This window comes from Desmodus rotundus, chromosome 7, assembly GCF_022682495.2.
Source record: "Desmodus rotundus isolate HL8 chromosome 7, HLdesRot8A.1, whole genome shotgun sequence".
In the NCBI taxonomy this organism is placed as follows: domain Eukaryota; kingdom Metazoa; phylum Chordata; class Mammalia; order Chiroptera; family Phyllostomidae; genus Desmodus; species Desmodus rotundus.
In genome coordinates, this window is record NC_071393.1 from 102,233,366 (window position 1) to 102,258,766 (window position 25,401).

Here is a 25,401-nt window from a genome sequence, read left to right on the forward strand (position 1 = left end):
TCTACAGTTAAAGGTAGCAAAATCCAGCTGTTTCTGTGCTGAGTTTATGCACATACTCAAACCAATATACTGTAAGATGAAGTATATACTCAGGCTTTTTTAAAACCCTTTAGAATAGGATAGATGTTTTCAAATGCTTCATAGATCTCAGAACGTTCTTTGGCACCTGTAAAGAAAACCAAGTTTATATAATCTTTAATATAAGAACATTTCCAAGTTTTTCTTAAGCCTAAAATTTCATTGTTGCCCTGACTGGTGTGGCTCGGTTGGGCATCGTCCCGCAATGCTCAAGGTTGCTGGTTCAATTCCCAGTCAGGGCACATGCCTGGATTGCAGGTTTCATGAAAGTCAACCAATCAATATTTCTCTCCCTCTCTTTCCCCCTCCCTTCCCCTCTCTCTAAAAATAAAAATAAAATCTTAAATAAAATGTCATTGTCATCTCCAATTACTTTTAATAAGGTGACATCTCTTGAGGTGTACCTGAGAAGTGACATTTATTCCTGGTAAAGACAAAAGAATTTGGCGATTACATCCACATGTCCACAAACACACACCCTCAGCAGTTTTCTAGTACTTCCACTGTGTGGGCATATCAGATCATCTTTAGCCACACAGGGCTCAGTATGAAATATGGAATGTTATTTCTAAGTGTGCAATGAATATAACCCTGACCATGACCTTTCATCAGCACCTGTAGGCATTTAGCGACCAGCTAAATGATCGTTCATCCTTTGATCCATTCATCCCTAGTTAAAATTTTGATTCCCTAATGTTGACTAACACAAACTGCAGCTAAAGTTTTAAATGTCAGTGTATGGGAAAGGATTATTAGAGGGAAAAATTATACTGCGTTAGCCACAAAGTTTGTTTAGTTTTTTCCATACGATGGCTCTAGTAGTGCTTAGTTGTCTTCAACTTCATTTGAAAAAATTTTGTTAGATTGCACCGTGACAGCTGTCACATCAGCATGCATGTTGAAAAAAAAACAAAATTGGTGAATTTTTGTGCAGCTGTGTTAATATTGAATAGGAAGAAAATAGGCAACATTTTCGGTATATTATGCTTTATTTCAAGAAAGGTAGAAATGCAACTGAAAGGCAAGAGAAGATTTGGGCAGTGTATGAAGAAGGTGCTGTGACTGATTGAACGTGTCATAAGTGGTTTGCAAAGTACTATTGACACTTTAGCCAAATAATTCTTTGCTGTGGGGCTGTTTTATGCATTGGAAGATGTTTAGCAGCACACCTGTCCTCTACCTAATGGAAGCAAATAGTGGGAGATAGCCGACATACTCAAAATATCCAAATCAATAAAGTTATTGGTGGAAATTAAAAATGTATCTTTTATTTTACAGAAAAACTAAATGGACTTTTTGGCTAACTCAATACCACTATAACCCTTAAGAGTCTTCAATTTCAAGAGATCTTTAATTATAACAAACTGCTCTAGGAGTTAAAGGGATAAAAACATGAATTAGACATGGTCCTCACCCTTGAGAGATACCAGTCAGTCCCTACTCATCTCTCACCACCAACAGCCACCACTGACTACTTCCACCTTCAAAGCCATGCAGGCACAGTGCGCTAAGTAAGGGTTACAGCTTGGTATTACTTATGTAGATGGGGCTGTCTGCTAATCAGGAAATTATTTTCTGATATTATTGTGGGAAGGAGGCAAGGAGATTAAGAAAGGGATGTAAAAACTTTGAATGAAGAGGAACGGAAAATAGCTTAAGTTGCTAAAAGCTTCTTTGAGAGCTACAAAGTTAGAGAGAGGGGAGGCTCGGTAAGAGAGCAGAAATAACCTCTGAGAGGTGGTTATCCGGTTTAATTACAGGACTAATCGCAGGGAATTACCAAAAGGAGGATCACCAGATTTGAGAAGTGGGTAGAAATCAGGATGTAGAACCAAAGATGAGCTGTAATTAAACAAGTGGAACATGGCAAACATTGGTAAGGCTAGGGAGAATTTGGGGCCCTCAGACATTGCGATGGGAATGTAAAAATGGTTTAGCCACTATAGAAAACCATTCTGGGGTTCCTCAGAAAAGGTAAAATAAGAATTACCACATGAACTGGCAATTCCACTCCTGGGTATATCTCCCCTCCAACTTAAAAACAGGTACTCAAATAACACACGTAGACTTCTGTTGATTGCAGCACTATTCAAAACAGCCAAGAAGGGAAACAACCTGAGTGGTATATATACACAATGGAATATTATTCATCTGTAAAAAGGAATTAAGTACTGATACATGCTACAATGCAGATGGACCTACAAATTAACTGAAAGCAGCCAGACACAAAAGGTCGCATACTGTATGATTCCATTTGTATGGAGTAACCAGAATAGATAAATCCAGAGACCATGCAGATTGGTGGTTACAGGGGATAGTGGGAGGTAGGAATGGGGAGAAACTGCTTAATGATATGGGATTTTACTTTGGAGTAAGGCAATGTTTCGGAACTAGACAGAGGTGGCGGCTGCACAATATTGTGAATGCACGAAATGCCACTGCATTGTCCACTTGATGGTTAATTTTATGTTATGTGAATTCTACTTCAATACATTTTTAAATGTTTTTAAAGAATCAAAGATAAGTCTTTATGATCTTAAATTACATTTGAGAGATAGGGGGGGAAGTTACTTTTTAGTAAAAGCCAAAGCATTTACTGTCTGTGAGTCTCCACCCTCCAAGATTTGGGATAGGGAGGAGTAGTTATTGGTAGTTATTGACATAGATGGCAGACACTCTGCATCTTTGGGGGAGAAGAAACCCCATATGTCTCAGATAAAATCTTAGTTTCTAGAGAGAATGGTTTTGTAGAAACCAAAGAGTGAATTGGGGAAGAAATAAAACACCAGTACATAAAACTCCTTGCCTCTGGTTTGATGGACTTTTTTGGCTTCTGAATACATTTAAATGGAATAGACTTCTTTTAGGGGACAGTGACCTATGTATAGCAAACACACTTCCATTCCCCACCCCATGCTCTAAAAATACCAAAACTAAGTTCCTTTTTACATTTCATTGAGGAACAGAGTGTCTAGGTCCAGAATTTTGGATAATTATGCACCTCAGTTTTATCATAATGCTTAAAAGAAAAAAAAGTCAGACCTAAGAGCAAAGCCCACAGATTATAGCATTCTGGTATCCCCGGGGGAGCAAAAACACCCGTCTCCCAAGAGGGACCAGGCATTGAGAGTGATCATTATTTTATATCATAGGAAACCTTTAGACACAAAGGGCTTTAGGGAGATGATCTAGTACAATCTTTTCACTCCATGTGTAGGAATACTGGGGCCCAAAATGTTGAAGTTTCCTTGAATAATGAGTAGCAGCTATGGGAGAAGAACTCATGTATCCAGTGTTCCTTCTTTAACACCAAAAGTTGTCAAATAAACATTGTCAGGATTTGTAACTGGGTATTAAAATGAGAAGATTTGGTCAATCTAGTCAAATATTTCCACTGAAATTACTGGCATCAAAACTTTAAGGGAACCCAAAGCAATCTACAGATTCAATACAATCCCTATCAAAATATCAATGTCATTTTTTACTGCATTAGGACAAATAATCCTAAAATTTATATGGAACCACAAAGACCCTGAATAGCCACAGCAATCTTGAGAAAGATCAGTGTTGGAGGTCTCGTGCTGCTTGATATCAAACTATACCACAAAGCTATAGTAATCAAAATAGCATGGCACTGGCATAAAAACAGACACATAGATCAATGAAACAGTATGAGAACCCAGAAATAAATCTACACCTACCTGGTCAATTAATCTATGACAAAGTACCAAGAATATACATGGGGTAAAGACAGTCTCTTCAATTAATGGTGTTGGGAAGACTGGACAGACACCTATAAAAAAATGAGTACAGACCACTTTCTTACACCATACATAAGAATAAACTCAAGATGGATTAAATGCTTAAATGTAAGACCTGAAACCACAAAATTTGGCTCTACAAAGGAAACCACCACCAAAACAACATGGCAACCCTCCTTTTCGTGGCACCTTGCAGGTGGTCAGTGGCTTCAGGATGGAGCTGAACATCTCTTTTCCAGCCACTGGCTGCCAGAAACTCATTGAAGTGAGTGATGAATGCAAACTTCATGCCTTTAATGAGCAGCGTATGACCACAGAGGTTGCCGCCGACACTCTGGATGAAGAGTGGAAGGGTTATGTGGTTCGAATCGGGTGTGGGAATGACAGACAAGGTTCCCCCATCAAGCATGCCTGCCTGCTGCTGAGCGAGGGGCACCCTGTTGTGGAGCGAGGAGGGTTGGAGAAACAAAGGGCAACTCTGTTCAGGACTGCAGTGTGGAAGCCAATCTCAGTGTTCTCCACTTGGTTATAGTTAAAAAAAAAAAAAAAAGGGTGGGGGGAAGATATTCCTGGTCTCACTTATACTTCTGTGCCTTATTGCCTGGGGCCAAAAATCCTAGCAGAATTGGCAAACTTTTCAACCTCTCTAAAGAAGACATCTGCCAATATGTTGTGAGAAAGCCCCTGAACAAAGAAGGTAAGAAACCTAAGACCTAAGCACCCAAGATTCAGTGTCTTTTCACTGCCCCTATCCTGCAACACAAACATCATCCTATTGCTCTGAGCAAACAACATCCTAAGAAAAATAAGGAAGAGTCTGCAGAATATGCTCAACTTTTGGCTAAGAGAATGAAGGAGGCCAAAGAAAAACACCAGGAACAGACTGCCAAGAGACATAGGTTGTCCTCTCTGAGAGCTTCGACTGCTGAGTCTAGTCAAATATGAGTTCTAAGAGTTACAAACACATAATGATAGGCATCAAAAAACCAAAATAAAACAAAACAAAAACCAGAAGGCAAACTACTGAATGGGAGCAATATTTGCAAATAATATATGCAATAAGGGGTAAATAGCCAAACTATATAAAGAGCTCATTCAGCTCAACATTAAAAAAAAAAAAAGCAAACAATCCTATTAAAAAATGGACAGAGGACATAAATAGACATTTCTACAAAGAAGACATACAGATGGGTACCAGGCACATGACAAGATGCTCAACATTAGTAGTCATTAGGGAAATGCAAATAAAAACCATAATGAGATATTACCACCTGCTCGTCAGAATGGCTATCATCAATAAATCAGCAAACAATGTGTTGGTAAGGATGTGGAGAAAAGAGAACCCTAGCGCACTGTTGGTGGGACTGTAAGCTGGTGAAGCCACTATGGAAAACAGCATGGAGATTCCTCAAAAAATTAAAACTAGAACAACCATGTGACCCAGCAATTCCACTTCTGGGTATTTATCAGAAGAAATCTAAAACACTAATTCAAAAAGATATATGCACCCCTATATTCATTGCAGCATTATTTACAACAGCCAAGGTATGGAAGCAGCCTTAGTGCCCATCAATAGGTAAGTGGATGAAGAAGCTGTTGTACATATATATACAATGGAATATTACTCAGCCATAAAAAAGAAGGGAATCTTGCCATTTGAGGCAACATGGATGGACCTAGGGGTATTATGCTGAGTAAAATAAATCAGACACAGAGAGACAAATACCACATGATTTTACTTTATATGGAATCTAGAAAACAAACTAACAGAACAGAAACAAACTCATAGATACAGAAGCAAACTAATGGATGCCAGATGGGAGGGTGTCGGGGGGGGGGGTAAGTGAAAAAGGTGAAATGAATTAAGAAGTGCAAATTGCCAGTTATAAAAAACAGTCACGAGGATGTGAAGTACAGCTAGGGAATAGAGTCGGTAATACTGTAACAACTATGTGTGGTGCCAGATGGGCACTAGAGTTATGGGAGTGATCACTTTTTAAGGTATGTAAATGTCTAACGACTATATGGTACACCTGAAACTAAAATAATACTGTTTGTCAATGATAATTGAAAAATACATGAAAAATATGTAAATAGCAAAAAAACTTTAAGGGACCCTAAATTAACCCCATACTCCTTTAAATAAATAATCAATAATTAAACACCCCAGTTTGTACCACTAGAATCCAACTAGATGACCCTTGCCTTTTAAGCAAAACTTACCAGTCCTTTCCTTCAGGTTATAATGGCCACCACTTTGGGGGATAAACACCATCCCTAAGCTTGGTGACTGAGATGGAAATTCTGTGGCTGGTGCACTGGAGAAAAAACTGGCTTTGAGATCAAATGATAAGCGCTCAAAAGCCATCTCTACCGCTAGCTAGCTCTGAAATCATAGGCACGTTGTTTACCTCCTGAGTCTCAGCTTCCTTACCTGTAAAATAAGGACAATACCTTTCCCAAAGGGTTGTTAGAAAGGGTTAAGTGAGGGAAGATTTGTAAGAAGTCCTTTGCGAACCTTATTGTACAAAATCTAAGCCATTTTCATTGCTCTGGAAGAACGTACAGTGCTTCAGGGTTAGGGACGTTGGGATGGCTGGTCCAAGTACACATGGCTCATCATTTGGCTCTGTAAGAGCCAGTACCATGTAATTTGTTTATGCCCGTCTCCTTCACTGGGGCTGGATTCCTGCCAGACGGGGAGTGTGCTTTTATAGCCGCAGCAGCTAAAACAGTATGTGTACCTGGTAGGCACTCAGAGTTTATTAAATATCAATTTTCAATACTACTTGGATTTTCTAATTCTATTCTTATACCAGGTCATAACTACACATCCTATTTTCCCAAGTGATATCATATATATACATATATACACATATATATACACACACATGCGTCAAAATCTTACAAATTGAGAAAAACAGCATTAAACTCCTAAAGACATGTGATTCACAGAATATTAGTGGGAGATTACCAGTGACGATTGGCAGGGATATTCTGGTCTCTCTCTGGCCTACTCACTAATCAAGTCAGTCTTGCCATTTTCATGCTGCTCTCCGACCTACTCATTTTCACAGACCACTGACATCTAGCTGACTGAGAGTGACCCTCAGTAACAAAGACCCAGCTTCTCAGTGCTCTCTGCTGGAGGGAAACAAGTAAACGTGAAACATTCTACTAAAGCCTCTTTAGACTTCCTATTCCTGTCATCAGGGCAAGGCATCACAGCAAAATCCCGGTCTTCTTCAACGCTAGGGTAAAAAGCAAGGAGAGCGGGCTTTCACGGAGGAAATAATAGCTAATGTTTACACTACGCTCTTCTAGGCCAGGCACTGTTTCTGTCTCGTCATGACACTTAGCAGGTAGCTTCTATGGCCACCTTCATTTTACATAGGTTGGAATCAGGGTGGAGAACTTAAACTCACCCAAGGTCATACAGCCAATAAATGGTGACGCCTGGATTCACAGCAGACGGTTGGCCTGCACAGTCTATCCTCTCGGCCCCCACACCACTAAGAGCATTTATCATATCTCAGCTGACAAGGAGGAAGGAAGAAGGTGCACAGAAGACCACACAGGTGTTTTCATAGGATCATCATAGTATAATTCTGGAGCAAAGGCAGAACTGGAGAACAGACCCATGTATAAAAATAAAGGTCAAAAGGAGACATTGCAAATTAATAAGGAGGGAAGAACATGTAGCGTTCAGATGGCTGGCTGGCTATTTTGGGACGGAGCGTGCAGATCAATTTGGCTCATGCCATATAAACTTGGCATTCATTTTGGCAGAGAAGAGTAAAATGTGTAAAAAGTCAGACAGAAATAGCAAACTTCAGTATAATGGTATGGAAAAAGGAGTCTCAACTATTTACTTCAAGAATTTAAAAAATTCTTCTTTATGTAAAAGTAACTCAACAGGAAAAAGTCACAAATATAACAAAGTAATTATCTTTAATGTTTTGGTAAACTCATATAAATTCTTGGGGGAGGAATTAATAAAAACTAAGTGGACAAAAGGAATAAGTCATTTATAAAAGATAAAGTGATCTTTGTTGGATATAGCGAAAGTAATTAATTTCTATTTCTGATTACCAGTGAGGTTAAAACAGTGAGATAATTTCCACGTGTAAAAAAGTTTTCTTTTTTACAGAAAACTTTTCCTGTAAAAAAAAGTTTTGGTTTTGGTTTTGAATGCTGCTGCAGGTTTTTAGAAGATACTTAGATACATTGCTAGTAGGAACATATGATATCTGAGAACTGTGTTGTCTATCTCTTCAAAAACAATTTGGTAATTTGTGTAGAGAACCTTAAAAATGGTCATAGCCTAGACAAATTTCCATTTCTGAGCATCCAAAATAATAAAATAATTCTTTCCACATGAAAATAGCCAATGTCTGTGCCGTTTATAAGCAGCAAATGAAGAAGGAACATTTAAACACCTGACAGTGGGAGAGTAAGTTCGACGCAACAGCACGTCAGGGCAGAGGGCAGGAGAGGGCAGCCTGCCGGCTCAGTCCAGTCTGCTGCCCGCTTCGGTGTAGCCTGTGAGCTGAGGATGAGTTTTTTATTCGAAATGGCTGGGGAAAATTTTTTTTAAAAAGAAGAATATTACATGACACGTAAATTATGTGAATTATGATAAATTCACATTTCAGAGCCCTTTCCTTTCGTAACGCCTTTAGCCAGTTTGGTCCCACCACGCCAGAGTTCAGGTGTGGCCACAGCGACCCGAAGGCCCGCAAGCCTGTGATGTTTAGTATCCGGCCCTTTACAGAAGGAAGTTTGCTGACCTTTCTGGGAGAACACCGTGCAACCGTTAAAAGCCTTTATAAAGAGTGTGTAAGGAGGGGTTAAGGTACATACGTTACAATGGTTAATAAAAAGGCAGGATGTAAAGATGAATGTACATGTCAAAATGACAAAAAACATGAAGAAGTTACATTGTTTTGGGTATTGGGACTGATGGGTGAAGTTATATTCCTTTCTGTGTTTTCATTTTTTTTTCAGGTGTGCTTTCTAGAGTGGTGAATAAACCTATTTAATAGAAAAAGCCAAGCACACACATAGCTGTTGTATTTTGTGAAAGTCAGAATTCAGAAAATAACTTTAGGACTTACCTGTCAATACAACTTTTCCAGATACAAAGATAAGCAGCACAATTCGTGGTTTTACCATTCTATAAATAAGGCCAGGAAATAGTTCAGGTTCATAACTGTTAAGATATAAAAGGAAAAGGTTAAAAACAGCACTATCCAACTATTTTCCTATGATATCTAAGACCCAGTAAATATTAAAGCTGCATACTAAAGCAGATTTAAAAAGCTATTTTTGCCAAAAACCTTTTGGCCATCTTGATAAAAGTAGTCTTCAGTGTCCTAGGTAATTTCTTGTGCCAGCCAAGAACAGGATTCATTTTGGGTCATGATTTTTTTTTCAAGTGCAAGTCATCCTAAGCTATTAGAAATTAACTTAAAGCATAAGATCTTGTTGGTTCCATCTTTCAAAAAAAGTCAGTAAAAATTCATAGACACATTTTCTAGATTTTCCAAGTTCCCCCAATAATGAGTATATTTTGTATGCATTTATAAACTGATAAAGTTATCATTTTTAGTAGATAGAGCCTAAAAACTTTAGCAGATAGAACCACTGTTATTTGTCTTTGGACAGGTACTGAATAAGAAAGAAAATTAAACTATCCCAAGTTTAAAAAATTCAGGCTTTGTTCCTATTTACAGTACCTCACTCTTATTTACTGCTACATAGTAAGCTGGTTGCTCCACAGAGAAGAGGATGGTGGGGCTGAGAACTGCTTCTCCACACTCCGGCATAAAGAAAAGGGGAGACAACTGGAAAAGCTTGAGGAGGCCACAGAACAGAAATCAGCAAGAGAGAGTGATAAAGTAAAACTATTCTCCAAACAGTGTCTAATGGAGAACAGATAGAAGAGAAAGAAGATATTTGAGAATTGGAACACTAGCATATACACGGATCATTGCACTTAAGGAGTGAGTCCAGACGACATGAAAAACTCCATTCCATTCTGTAAAGACCCAAACAATAGAGGTTGTGAAACCTGATTGACACCAGAAAGGGACATCACAGTGGCTACCTTTCTGAGGTATGTGGAGGTTGCTGTGGGTGGCCCTAGACATCACCCTACCTGACTGCAGAATGCCTGTCGAGACTTCTACCCACTAACCACTCCCCCACACCCGGGAGACAATGAGACCAGAGGGAGCCTCGGCAAACCCCATGGGAACTACAGGGTTTGAGCCAAGAAAGTGAGGCTGGGGGCACGGACAGGATGTTTCCATTTGACTTTCCAGCTGAATCCTAGCACTCTAAGAGGGAAAAGAGAACATGAAAGTATGTAAATGATGGCGAACTGCATTTGGCTTTCAGAACCATGGTTTTAAGGTGCCAGCCAAATAATCTCCTGATTAAACACTTACTTCACTTTACTTAAAGCCTTCACTTTAAAAGAAGGATGAGGTAGAAAAAAGAAAAAAAGAGGTTTTGGTTAGGGATGGAGAACACTTCCTAAGGACTGAGCATAACAAACACCTGCCAATCTCTTGGCCAAGCCAGATTTGACGTATTGTTCAAGTCTCAGCTTAAATGTCACTTCCCTTGAGAAGTGTTCCTTGAGCTCCCCGCTTCCCCAATGTCATGATCCCGTTTGGTGGTACCAAAGCACGCCAAGGCGGGGAGGGAGTTCATCCTTCATAGGTACCCTATCTCATTATTGTCTTTGGTTAGTGTGTCTTCCCCATCAGACAGTGAGCTCCATGAGGACAAGGGACCATGCTGTATTGATTGTCACTGTCACTGCAGCATCTTCTCCATAATAGCCACCTAGATTTCACTCATTTAAGAAACATTTATTATCAGGATACCTTTGACTTTAAAGTTAAAGAGAAGGGAGAAAAGTGCTCAGGGAGAATGGAAAACAGTTACAGCATAGGGAGATTGATGGAGAAGATTCCAGTGTTATCAAATACTGGTAAATACAAATGTGTAGAACCTGGGAAACCCAGTGAACTTGAGGCTGTAGCATAAGGCAAACTTGACCTGATCATCAGAGCTGACGTGTGCCACGATGTCATGAACACACACACTGGAGTTGTCATCTGTGACCTGAGGATGGAGGCTCGATGGAGAGCCCTTGGGAGAGGCAAGAATGAGACTAGAAGGAGGTAGCTGTGGGAATGCAAAGCAAGCTTCCTTGCCAAATTAAAATGTTAAAAAATGGATGAGATCGTGAAACTGGCTCAGAAGGAAGACAGACAGTGACAGGCCCCCTCCAAGTGGCTAAAAGCAGTGCACCTGGTGAACTCTCCTCTCACCCTGTTATCTTTCAGAAGGTAGCGGTCGCGACAAGGGCTGCTCCTGCTCTAGACTGAAATCTGATCTGCAATGTTGGTGAAACCGAGATGAGATGAAACTCGGGAGGAATCGCACGCGTCATTTTAGAGCCCTAACTGGCCAGAAAGGGGGATGCCAAATCTAACTAGAACTCAGGCAGAGATCTTTCCCATGTTTAAAAAAGTTGGTTTAGACAGACAGCCAGGAGGCCCATGGTTGGGAATCTGGAAGATAAGATGGCTTATGTGTAAAGAAACTCTTAAAAATGAAGATTTTACTATGAACCTACAAATTATCACAAGATTGAAGAAAGAAAAAGATACCGAAAGAGGCAATATGTCTTGCGTGGAGGGCTTCCCAGGGAACTCAGTGGATACCATCATAGGTACTCAACAAGCATACATTGAAAAAATTTGATGCAGAGAAAAAAAGAAAATACAGTCAAGGGGAAAATAAACATTGCCTAAAGAATATTATAAAAGCTAAATCTCAGAATGAACTAAAATTTTTTAAATGTTAGGGGAAAACAATGCAATTTTTAACTTCTGTTCAGGTGTCTCAAAAGAAAATTAACAAATGTTAGAGAAAGCACAGCTTTATGATCCCCATCCTCCAGGAACAGAATGAGTGCTCAAAGGCAAAGAGAAGGAAAAGCGACAGAGTGAAAGGACTCAAGTTCAAGCCAGATCTAGAGCATTTGTGATTCTAAGCCAGTTCAAGTACCCTGGCCAAGAGTATATCCCAAGGGGCGGTGAGATTTGGAGTTGATCATCAACCTCCATCACTCTCCTCTCAGATGGATGGGAGAAGCTCCAAAGTAGCTGAAGGAGGGAGGGGCAGGTGGAAGAGGGACGGGGACAGGAGGAGGAGGAGGAGGAGGAGCAGCCCCAGCAGCAGCAGCAGCATTTGCTGTTGAGATGGAAAGTAACATTTAAAGCAGCCAGGCAGGCTGGAGATACTCCCCTGGGAATGTGAGTACACTAAAGAAGAAACTGCTGGACTACAGCTACACATGCACAAGGAACACCCTCAGACAACCCAAAGGGCTGAAAACTAGATGGGATTCACCTTCTCTCCAACCCTTTCTCTCCTCACCGGCTGCCAGTCCCTCTGACTTGCCTACCCCATCGCGCACCCCTTGTCTTCCCTCCATTGCCATCACCCCCAAGTCAGATGAACTGTTTTAGAAAGCTACACGTCAGTGGGTGTCACTGTGCGGGCCACTGCCCAGCAGCACTGGCATCGCCTGTGTGCTTGTTGGCACTGCAGATTCAAGCAAAATCTCTGCTGCTACAGCCCAGGCAGGAATGTGGCGGTTTTTTTCATTATTATTGTTGTTCAATTACAGTTGTCCCCAAGGAATGGGTTTTAATAAGCCATCCAGATGATTACTAGTCAACATAAGAACCATTACTCGAAAAGACTGGACCTATATGGTAACCAGGACTTAGTCATAGCATCTTAGCCCTTTCACGTATTGTGCCTTTACCAAAAATATTGTATTTCCTCTAAAAGATGCATTGTAAAAGCATAATACAACTTTAACATGTGTTGGTGAACACAAACTTAAGTTACATAAAAATCATACCTACTGAACTGCTGATGGGTTAGCACCAAACCTTCCAGCCTGATGGGAAATCTCACATCACAGCTTCCGACCATGTTCTGAATTTTAAAATCCAGGAATCTGGCAGGGAACCCAAGCTTCTGCACCACCCGGGCATATTTTCTTGCTGCAAGTCGAGACTGCTCCTCACTGGGGAGGGGCAAATAAATGTGTTTAAAGATGACTAATCATCACATCCTCCATAGGACTCTGGCTATTTTCACACACTCCTCTGGTTGCATTTCCACCACTTGTACCATGTTTCTCTTTCAGTGTTCGAGTATACTGTGACCCTGTAGACTTGCAGGACGAGGCCCTACGTCCTCGACTCTTGTCCCTTGCATCTAGTAAAAGGTATGGTGCAACGTACAGTTGAACTGAATCATAACCAGATTTTTGTCTTAATTTGTCATTTATCACATGTAAGATTTTTGTTTTTACTTGTTGTAAGTGCTTTTAAATAAGTTAACTATTCCACTGGTTCCCAAAGTGTATCCTCAGACCAGCAGCAGCACCGCCACCTGGGAACTTGTTAGAAATGCAGAGTCCCAGGGCCCACCTCAGACACACAGACACTCTGGGGGCGGGGCCCAGCAACCCATGTTTTACCGAACCCTCCAGGGATGGTGATGCTCACTAAAGCTTCGGAGCCATCCATCTGCTCTAAAAGTGTGTGTCATTTAGATGGAAACAATGGCAACAAAAATAAGGACACTTTGCATGTAAACAAAACCAGCATGAGGAAGATGTGTGCCGATGGAATGGCACAGACATGATGTCAGGACTTGGGTCTTTATGGGGCCAATTAGATATTAAGAAAAACGTGAAAATACCTCAAAATCTGACCCATTTTGCTCAGGCTTTCTCACACAATTGTCACTCAATTCACATCCAATATGAGAAAGAAATAAATTCATGCAACTTGGTGGCTCTGTCCGAAGTGTTTGCCCTGCTCCGAGCCTAAATCCAGGTCAGAGAATGTGAGATCCTGAGACCTGCGCTTGTAGTTTCCATTGGGCAGTTTCCATTGGTCCCTATCCAAACAAAACAGTGAGTAGCAGGGCTTGCCAAGCAGGGGTCACACCCAGAGGGTGCACTGTGTCGAGGGGTGTCCGAGTAGTTGGCATCTGTGGGCCACACTGGAAGAAGAAGAGTTGTCTTGGGCCACACATTAAATACACCGTGACACATAATCACAAAAGAAATCTCACAACGTTTTAAGTAAATTTACAATTTTGTGTTGGGCCGTATTCACAGCCATCCTGGGCTGCCTGCGGCCCGCAGGCCACAGGTTGGACACCCCTGATTAACGCTACCCTCTGTTATGGATCTGCCCCATCTTTCAGCTGAAAATCAGAAGTGCCTGAAAGGGAGGCCAGACTGAACGTGTTTGCTGGATCTTTCACATTTCACGGTGGTTCTCCTCACCCATCTCTAACTCCTGAAATGTCCCTAGCAAGGCCATGTCCCCAAGTTAGCAGTGAAACACAATGTTTCCATTTTGAAAAACTACATTTCACCTAATTGACCTACTACTACATTTCCCATGTGCTAATCTCATTCCCATGTACTAAGATCAAATTTCAGGAGTTTGCATAGCCCTGTAGTTTCCTGGGATATTAGTCGTGAATATCACATATTGCTCAAGTTTTTGCTCAAAAAACTAACAGACTACATACATGTTATTGTACAAACATTATAAAATAGAGTAAGAACCTTGAACTGTCACAGCCAGTGGTGAAAACCACTGATAAATTTGACCCTTCTGCACTTTTCCTGCACAAACACAGGTATCCCTCACTATGCAAACTCTGGTTATTATAACCAAAGAGAATAGGTTTGGTAAATTTGTGGAGGTAATTCTGATATCTCTTATACTTACCAAATGTTCACAACTCTCTATCTGAAATTTGAGAACCTGGAGATTTGGGTAACAATGTTTCTTTATCTGAATTCACTATCCAACCTTTCACTATCAGATGTTAGGAACCAAATAAATTCAGGTAGGAAGAGATACTCCTGGATGTGTGTGTAATGTGAGCATATTTTAAAATGCAAGTTGGATAATAAACCTACAATTTAGTTGCCTGCTCTTCCATCCCCAGACTTAACCTGATGTGACCATCCTTCCAACTTGATATACCTGCGTGCATTTAATGGCTAAATACAATTTTGTCCTACGATTTAATCAAACCTCTATAACTACGTGTTTAATTTGTTTCTACCCTGTTCTAAACAATGCTGAAATGAACATCCTTGCAGATATCTTGCAGAGTTGTCCATTAATGACTTAACAATGGGGATTTCTAGGTCAAAAAATATACAGTGCAACAGAAGAAAAAGCCTAGAAACTTACTCAAACACATGTAAAACTCTTCATTTGTAAAAACAGGTGGAGGTGAGAAGGATGGAGTAAGAATGGATCTTCAAAAAATGTATTGGGGCACTGTCTGGCCACTCAAAAAAATTATTTATCTTACCATGAAATAAAACTCTAGACCTGCTCTGCCCAGTATGGTAGGCACTGGCTAAATGTGGCTATTTAAACTTAAATTGATTAAAATTAAATTAAAAATTCAGTTCCACTTCCAGTCAAGATGGTGGCATGAGCAGACATGGCTTGCTTCTTCACACAACCACAACAAAATTACAACTAAAATATAGAGCCACCATCTCTCAGAACTGACAGACATTGAGTTGAATGGAAGTCTGACAACTACAGAATTCCAGAAACCACATCCGTCCAGACTGAGCCAGCAGACTGGTGCCTCTAAGGTTCCATCAACCTGGCTAACACTGTTTGACCCTATCTTAGAAGTCCTCAGAGACTCGCCCCACCCAAATTACCGGCTCACCCAATCTGCTTTTCCATATGAATGCCTGGTCTTGGCTCATGCTTCACAACTTTCTAAGTCCTCTCAAACAAGCAGCAGGCCTCAGTGAGCCCCAGGCCCAGATCTAGCAGCCTAGATTAACAGTTTAGCTTTGCCTGGGAATCTCCAAACCCAGCACAAGTAGCAGCCATCTCAGATTACTGTATAATTCAAGCAGGGTAGCCCAGGGCAAAATACAGGTAGGGACTGATCGATCTTCTCCTGCACCACTCAGGAAACCCCAGGGCCAATCCACTCAGTGGACAGCTACAGACCATGTCAGAGCACCACCACCCTGCACAGCTGATCCTCCACAGAGAGCAGAGGGTGGTGGTCAGTGGTCACAGCTGATCCTTACAGCTGACTGGCCTGGGTAAATCCCTCCCATTGATCTGCCAACAGCAACCAAGGCTCAACTACAAGAAGAGGGTGTACTCAGCCCACATATAGGGTACACCTCAAGTACCCAGCTTGGGTGATAGGGGAGGCTGTGCCACTGAACCCTACAGGACACCTACTACATTAGGCCACACTACCAAGAAACAGAGTCAGAGCAGCTCTATCTAGAAATGTAGAAACAAACACAGGGAGGCTGCCAAAATGAGGAGACAAAGAAACATGGCCCAAATGAAAGAACAGGTCAAAACTCCAGGAAAAGATCTAAATGAAATGGAGATAAGCACTCTATCAGATGCAGAGTTCAAAACACTGGTTATAAGGATGCTCAAGGAACTTAGTGAGGACCTTAACAGCATAAAAAGTTCCAGTCAGAAACAAGGATACACTAATTGAAATGAAGAACAATTTATAGGGCAACAACAGTATAGTGCATGAAGCTGAGAATCAGATCAATGATTTGAAACATAAGGAAGCAAAAAACAACCAATCAGAACAAGAAGAAGAAAAGAGAATCCAAAAAAATGAGGATAGTGTAAGCAACCTGTGGAACAATGTTAAGCAATCCAATATTCGCCTCATAGGGGTGCCAGAAGGAAAAGAGAAAGAGCAAGAAATTGGAAATCTATTTGAAAAAATAATGAAAGAAAACTTCCCTAATTTGGTGAAGGAAATAGACATGCAAGTCCAGGAAGCACAGAGAGTCCCAAACAAGATGGAATCAAAGAGACCCACCCCAAGATACATCATAATTAAAATGCCAAAGGTTCAAGATAAAGAGATTCGGGAGACTGTGGGAGAATGGGTGAGGTGATAGGATTAAGAAGTATAAATTGGTAGTTACAGAATGGCCCTGGGGATGTAAAGTACAGTATGGGAAAGGGAGTAGCCAAAGAACTTACACGCATGACTTATGGATGTGAACAAGGGTAGCAGTATTGCCTGAGGGAGTGGGGGGTGCTGGGTGGAGGGGAGGAAAGGGGGAAAAAATCAGGACAACAGTAACAGCATAATCAATAAAATACAATTTAAAATTTCAGTTCTTCTATTTTATTAACTACCTTTCAAGTGTTCAATAGGCACATGTGACTAGGGGCTGCCACATTGGGCAGAACAGATATAGAATATTGTCATTTAGAGAAAACTCTAGAGGAATCAAAACATCAACTTTTCTTCCTCAGGACAAAGCAGGACCTGAAAAGGGCCAGAAAAATATATGGAGGTCAATATTTATATAATGTTGTGCATGGGGAATGCCTTCCTAAGCATGAAGCCAAACATTGAAAATATAAAGAAAGAAATTGGAAAGACTGACTGACTATACACAAAAAAATTTAAATTGTGTTTTTTAAAAGAAAACCCATTTTACAAGACACCATAAACTTTATTCTGGGGAAATATTTACAGTATAAAATGGTGAAAATACTTCAATGTCTTCACAGACTATTGGGCAAAAGACAAATATCTTCATAGAATGTTGGTCAGAAGACACAATAGTCAGTTTATATGCTTACGGAAAATTAGCCCCACTAGTAAATCAAAGAAATGCAATAAAGCAACATAGCTTTTGCCAATTAATTTGGAAAATAGAAAACATATGAACACCCCATTTTCACTGGAGAAAATGAACGCTCAGTGCATCTCTAGAATGAGGGGACATTGGCACAGCTTCCCAGGGGGACACTTTGCTACCACTCATCTTCAGTCCTCAGGAGGAAGAGCAGCTCCCTGCGCCAGTTTCAGGGTGAAAGGCTCTGCATTAGCACAGCAGCACAGGGCTTCCTCTGCGTGAGATCCAGGAAAGAGGAGCCTTTTAAGGGATGCCTCCTGGGCTAATGCTCAAGCTAATGGTCAAGACATGTCTAATTTCCGTCCTTTAAAAAGTTCTATCCGTTTATCGCAATGTGGGAAATACATAAGAACTATACCCCCAGTGTGTAATGGACTTTATCACTGTGGTTGCTTATTTCCCTTTTAATGCACCTTAAAAACAAGTTTTAACAGCCTAGTGAAGCCCCCTCACTTTAACAGAAGGGACTGGAAAGTGTGTTTTAAGTCAGTATTGTGAGGCTGAATGTTTTTAACCCCAAATCTGGCATTTCATGAACTTAACTCTTCAGCCAAGTATTTTGCTTCTCTATGTGTTTTGGAACATTAATGCAGTCCTTCCTGGCTTTGCATACTGGACTCTTCGTCTGGTAGGGGTGGGAGGTTGTTCCTCATACCTTTTGGCTCCTGTGCAGACCATTTTCCCCGAGCTGAATATGAGGGCTGTTGTCCTGGGCTCGCGGATCCTCATTATGACAGCAGCAAACCTCTGTACACAGAAGCCAAAAGGACAATTAGCCTCTGCTAGAGTTAACACTATCTTAGTTGAGAAGCTGAGCTGGACGTGAAAACCATCTTGAATAAACTGAGTCTGGATGGGAAAACTAAACAATGTCTGGGTCTCTTCTGCCCACATTAAGATTGAATAACAAAAACGATTCTAAAATGTACTTAGAAAAAAACAGGTAAGAATAACAACAGGAAAGCTAAAATTTGAGTGCCCGATATGTGTCAGGCCCTATTCGAAGAGCTGTACTGGTTTTCTCTCGTTTACCCTCACAACAGGATCCGGTCAGCCCATCGTTATTCCCACTTAGTGCACAGGGACTAAGTGGTTACTTAACTTTCACAGGCAACGTTAAAGGTGAGATTGAAAACCACTACGAATCAGACTCTGCTTTTTACTTTGAAATACTCCCTTTTTCTTTCAAAGAATCTTTGGAGAAAATACAAGGAATGTTACAGACTGCCCAGACTCTAGAATGTACTAAAAAGCAGCCAAAACATAAAAGAGAGGGAGAAAAAAAATATATATAGTTAGGGATGCTGAAAATGAATGATGAAAAGTTCATTTGTCAGGTGCTTGCCTGCTGTAGTAGATCTTCAAGTGTGGGCCACAGACCAGCAGCACAGACAAGCCCTCTGGGTGGTGATGATGCTGACAGCCACTGGCCTGCTATACTGACATGTCACTCAATGACCCGCTCTTCCTGCTGGTCCTACATCGGCATGACCTTCCCTCTTTCTCCCCCTCTCCCCATTAAGTTGGGAAGGGAACTAGCCTGGGTACTCTGCAAGATTCCAAGTTCTACGGGTCGGAGCTACTCTACAGGACCAAGGTGGGGCTGGCAAGTTCGGATTTGAAGTGTTAGCAGTCAGTAAGAGAACTCTTAGTCAGAACCACACAGAGTTGATCAAGTCCTATTAATGATTTCCAGGTGTTTACTAAAAAGATGGCACTCGCACCCAGTATTCATTTTCTTACATTCTTATGGCACTTGCCAAGATAATTTCTTTGGCTGTCCAGTCCAAGTTTGGACAGGTCCTATATATATACCCTGAAATAAAATGAGGGGAGAGCTGAGGATGGTAGAGAATAAAATATGCTTAAAAAGCTAATTGCTCAATAGTGTGGGCAATTATTGTGGCGGCTATAAGAATCTCACTGTGTTTCTACCCTCATCGTAGCCAGATGTATGAAATATAAAAAGAAAAGCTATATTGCATTTGGGTAACATTTGGATTCAGATGTCAGCAGTGACAGTAACACAGCAAAGTCAAATAATTTATAAAGAATTGATGCTGGCAAGGTCTTCCGGGTCCCTCCTAACATGGTCTTTTTCATCTAACTCCATAAATCCTCTAGCACCCAAGGTAGTGGACTTTTTCCCAGTAGGGACCAGGTCTTACTCATCTGTGTGTTAAGTACAGAGGCTGCCAAATCATTAAATGTTGATCGAATTAACAAATCCATTTCCTGGGCAAATAGACCATTGAAAATGGGATGCCTTGCCTTAGCAAGACACAAGAAAGGATAGATTTTATTAAACTTTTAGGGGATCGCTGGGTGGTGTGGCTCAGTGGATTAAATGCCAGCCTGTGAACCAAAAAAAAAGGTCGTAAATTCGATTCCCAGTGAGAGCACATGCCTGGGATACAAGCCAGGTCCCTGGTTGGGGGTATGCAAGAGGCAACTGATCAATGTTTCTCTTCTCTTTCTCTCTCCCTTCCCCTCTCTCTAAAAATAAATAAATAAAGTCTTAAAAAAAATAAACTTTGAGGGGAAAAAACTCCTTGAATCTTACATTAGTTAAGTGGAAGCTTGAACTTTACACTTTAAACAATTTAGCTTCCTCAAAGAAGAGAAATCATAACTGAAAAATACAGACATGATGGCTAGGTGGACAACATTTAGAAAAAATTATTTCCAGAATATGATAGCATTTTAAGAAAGCACCCCATAGTAAGGCTGAAAATAGTCACACTGAAAAAAGTTTTTGAATGAAAAGAGACAGATCTTAACCTTTAGGACCTGCTCAATTACTGCTTTATTCAGGATAGAGAAGGAGATTATTTTTTAGAACTTCAGAACAGAGAATGAGACAATTCAACTTTTGAGTTGCTAACGGCTGTTTGCTCATAAATTTGTTCTTTAAAAAAAAAAAGGAATACATTGGTAGTAAATATAAATGGGAGCTAAGTGTTGAAGGGATACTGAGAAGGCTCACCTTCGGGTTATATTCTGCGTTCTTTGCCTGTAAAGCTATTTTCTTCAAATCCAATTTACAGGCCAGGTTTGCAGTAGAAACTATATTCCTAAAAAAATAAGTCAACTTAAAAATTAGATCAGACATAAAAAGAATTAAAACTAACTTCCTCATTTCATAGGTTATATATTAGTGACTTTGTAGAGGGAGAATTATTCTAAATCTGAAATACACAGTGACATGGTCCCTAGTAAAATGTAAAACTCCCAAAGTAAAGTGATGACATAAAGTAGCTTTTCCAAAAATTGTATGACTGGCTGACTAAAATTGAATTCTAAATCTTTTTCAAAACTATGCCTCAAAATCACAAATACAATCCCAAATCAATTTGCAAGTTGAATTCACTTTTACATCTTCGTATTTTTTGTGTTTAACCAACTCCAACCACAATTTTCAGCAACTACATTGCCTTAGGATAAATACAATCTTTCGAAAATGTATATACTCTTGAATTGGGGCTTCATTTTATAGAAAACCAAACTGTCCAAAGCCACAGTCTAGTAAGAACTGACAAAACCAAGAATAATAAAATCTGAAATTCTCTTCCCTACACTATTATCCTGAAATTAGTTGTCATCACATTCAGAAATATAAAATGTGTACCCAGAGGCATCACACATCTGAACCCCCCAACAAACAACTTACTGTAGTTGAGGCACAATTTCAGAGCATTCTGAAACAGGGGTCATCGGAGTCATAGGAGTTATGGACGCCAGAGGCAAGGAGTTTGGTTTCTGCAGAGAGGGCTGGACTGAGTCAGCGTCACCAGGGGGCAGAAGTGAGTGGGAACTTGATGAACCGCTGCTGTTTAAGCCCAGGCCAGCTTTCTGTTTGCTAGATAATGGCAGCCTACTTTGCTGACTTTGAGCTTTATAATTTTCTTCAGTTTCATGCTTGCTTCTAGTGACAGTCTGGTCTTTATTTTCTTGGGTAAGTTCATCTGGTAGGAAGCTAAGATCCACAGGTGAGAAACCACCAGATGTTTCTTTGACTTCTTCAAGATGTGAATTAAACACAGCCTCTGGATTGGATGAATTAGATATGTAGACATCATAAGGTGCAAGTGGGCTCAGCAGGGGCAGCCCAGGCGGGGCGAGGTCATCCTAAGCCGTTCCCAAAACAGACAGACAAAACACAACAAACAGAACAGTGTGTCACACCAATGGGGTAGCACCATGGCCAGCAGACAACGTGTCCAGGATGAGAGGCAGTTCAATACAGCTGATACCCGTGCTCTGTCTTTCCCCGCAAAGTATTCTGTTATAGTGTCGCAGCACACTTAATAGAAGCAGAGAAGTATTTAACATCCAGAAAAAGCATGTTGTATAAACTGCTTGTCCAACTCTAGTTAGATCTGTAGTAAGTTGCCACTCTGTATCCAATTTTGTAATAAAAGCAACCATGCTCTAAATTATGTATAGTTTGAAGAGAACAGAATTACTCTACTCCTTAAATTAATTGTAAACTTTAGTTGATTTAAAGACTTTTTTAGCGTTTTACATTCATACTTTATATAGAAGAACAATAAGTGAAGGAAGTTTTAAGATACAGCTTGCGTGCTAATCAAGACTCCACTGGGGAATCACTGTTACTCCTTCTAGGCAAAGGACAGATAAAAGGTTCTAGTTATGTAAATTTGTAATAGGAAAAAGTGATTGAAATTTAAATGGCAAGGATAGTTTAAATCAATATATTGTATTTTCAGTCCAGGAAAGGCTGCTCAATTTCCATTAGTATCAACTGAGGAAATGAGGTGTGTAACTGAGGGAAACAGCGACTGTGAATTCATGGAGTTTCTATGGAAAAAATTGATTACCTTGATGCATATATTACCACCTGCTTTGCCGAAGTTGCAGGCCGAGGTTCTAGACTTTGAGCACTGCTTGCAGGGTAGCCTAACCCTTAGCTCTTACTTCTGACAACTGAATAGCGAGGAATGCCTCTTGTCTCTTTGCATCTCCTTGGTGACAAAGCCACCTCAGCCAAGATAACGGTGTCTGGCCAGATCCTACTGAGTTGCTGGGGTACTACAAGCCCAGCAGACGCCAGGGGTGACTGACTATCAAAGAAAACACTCAGAAGCACGCAGTCATTCTCTTGAAGTATGATTTTTAAACGTATTTCATTTTAAATTGTGTAAGTAGCCCCCACCCCACAGATTGGCCCCCGGTAAAAGTGAGCTGGGGACTGGGGACGCTGGCCCTTACTTCTCTCGGTTGTTTTCCTTCATCTCTCCCGTCGGGGCGGGAAAGGATCTCAACAGCCAATTTACACCAAAGTCCCACACCTGCAATGGTCAGCGTCTCCCCTCCTTTCTCCCACTGGGGCATTTTAGCAGGGGGCAAAACTCTCACCCGAGGAAGCTAAACTTCAACAAGGAATTTAAAAAGGTGGCGGACGGAGACTTGACCTGGAGCGGTGAGCACACAATACAACACACACATACGTTGCGGATCTGTGCACCTGAAACCTATACAGTGTTATTAACCAGTGTCATGCCAATAAATTCATAAAAATAAAAACACATTTTTATAAATAAGGAGTAAAACAAGGAATTTAAGGCAGTGGCAACAAGATATCGAAGGGGGGCGTTTTACGGCAATGGAACCTTGAGTTTGCCCGTGGGAGCACACCTCAGAGAATGTACTGATAGCGTGTGCGCTGCGCCCTCGACCTTGTAACTGAAGAAACTTTTTGTTGAACGGTTTTTGCAGAACCATCACTTACTCGTCTTTCCCAGAACCTCTGCTGCGTGGGCTTTCCTTTGCTGCGTTACAGGCTATGGGGCGTCCCTATCTCTGCCTCAGCCCCCATCATCGTGTATTTAAAAATCCTCCCTTCACCGCAATCCCCCCACCCCATTTCGCATTAAGTGGCTCTCTGGCTTTTGTACCTTTGAAGACTCCTTCCTCTCTTGTCTACAATACTTGACTCTAAAGATTTTAAAAATTAAATGAAATGACACTTAAGAATCACAAGTTGAAAGAAGCCACAGATGCTTCCAATTCACATTTTGGATTCACCCTAGACTAGGTTCAAGGTCTGGTTTGCAACCTTAGGCAAGTGATTTCACCTCTCGAAACTTCTATTTTTCTGGTGAAAGATGGAGCTAATCAAGCCCACATCTTAGGAATTTTATGCGATAAAGCAATCAAAGCCCTTACAGCGCAGGACTCGGCGCTCAAGCAATAGAGCGGGGCGCTGACTCTGACTCTGGGACAGTGCGGCAGCCTCCAGGCTCACCTGGGCGGCGCACTGGTCCAGGTAGAGCTCCAGGTACGTCTCTTCGTCCTCCATGAGCGGAGGTCTCACTCTGGGGGCCGTGGGAACAGATGCGCGGAAGCACCCAGGCCGGTCGAACTACAGCGGAGTCCGACCAGGCGCATGGGGCGCCCAAACAATTTATTAGCCCCGCAGCTGCACGCGGCGAGGCGGGGCAGAGGTCTGGGGGCCCAAGCGTGGTTGCGGCCGGGCCTCAGCACCTGCCCGGTCCACGCTCCTGAGGAGGGCGCTAGTGAATTAATGATGAGCCAGAGAGGGGGATGCAGAACGTGCACCTAGCCCACGGGCCACTAGGAAGAGTAGGAGGGCTGGAGCTGAGGAAGGGGCTTCTCCAGGGAGCAGGGGCTGGGTCTGGACCTGGGGATCAGCTTGGAAGAGGCTCCTTGTTGGGGTGCCATCACCCCACTCTGCCCACAGCTGCGATGTAGAATTTCCTTCAGTACCTGCAGATGCTTTGGCCTACCGAAGGAGCAGTCTCCAGGTTAGCAGCGTAAAAAGTGAACGGGTTGCACAGTGAGAAAATAAAGGATTTTTCTTTTTCTTTCTTCTTTTTCATCTTTTGAGCAGAGCGAGTGGAATTTGAGGCACCTTATCTGCTCAGATGTATTACTTTTATGTAACGATTGCTTCTCACTTACAAATCCTGGGTGATTTTTCTCCAATTACAGCGACTTCAGCTAAAGCCACGTAGAAAAGAACGCCGCTGCACAGTTAGGGTGAGGCAGCTCAAGAAAACCGAATGTTCATAGGAATTTTCCCTTTCTTGAAATCCGTATTTTAATTTTCGGTGCCTCAGCTTTCATAAGAACTTAAAAGTGCACAATGGTTCTATAAATATAACTGGTTTTCTCATGTAAGATATTTCAGAATGTACATGGACACATATAAAACATGCCTCTCCTCTTGGAGAGCATGAATTTTGACTACTCATCTTTGCGTCTTTGTACCACGCTTACAGATGATCAGTGAAACTTAGCTGGTGAATGAAGCTGTACTCAGAATGGAGCACCGGAAGCACATGATAGCAGACACATCACTCTAGCAATCAGATAACAATTAAAATTTTACGGAATTTCTAATCAAGAAGAGTAAACATTTTGATAAAGCTGGAGTTTTATACAATGATTATGATGATATATAATTTAATGATTCATGTTAATGAGAGAGCCTACAAAAAAAAATGTTTAGCACAGTACCTGTCTAGCAGCTCAAATATTAGCTCTTAGTTTTGTTATTAGACTGTTAGGGACTGAATGTATCCTCTACCCCCAAATTTATATGCTGAAACCTTAATACAATGTGACTGGTGTCCTAATAGGAAGACAGAGAGAAAGACAGAGAGAGTGAGAAAGACAGAGAGAGACACCAGGGGAGTGTGTACCCAGAGAAAAAGGCCACGTGAGGACACAGTGAGAAAGTGGTCATCTGCAAGATGAGGGGAAGAA

The 25,401-nt window shown here is 41.2% G+C and overlaps 1 protein-coding gene across 1 annotated transcript; it reads right to left on the bottom strand.

Annotated features, from left to right (window-relative positions):
• Window positions 1-23,971, bottom strand: TBPL2 (TATA-box binding protein like 2). The gene is made up of 7 exons (XM_024568514.3): window positions 23,918-23,971; window positions 21,320-21,777; window positions 20,636-20,723; window positions 18,305-18,396; window positions 12,793-12,960; window positions 8,957-9,051; window positions 1-166 (listed from the first exon to the last, which is right to left on the bottom strand). Exons 1-7 carry the CDS (start codon window positions 23,969-23,971, stop codon window positions 90-92), a joined length of 1,032 nt encoding a protein of 343 aa, XP_024424282.2. The 3' UTR covers window positions 1-89.
• Window positions 23,972-25,401: the final 1,430 nt, after the last annotated feature.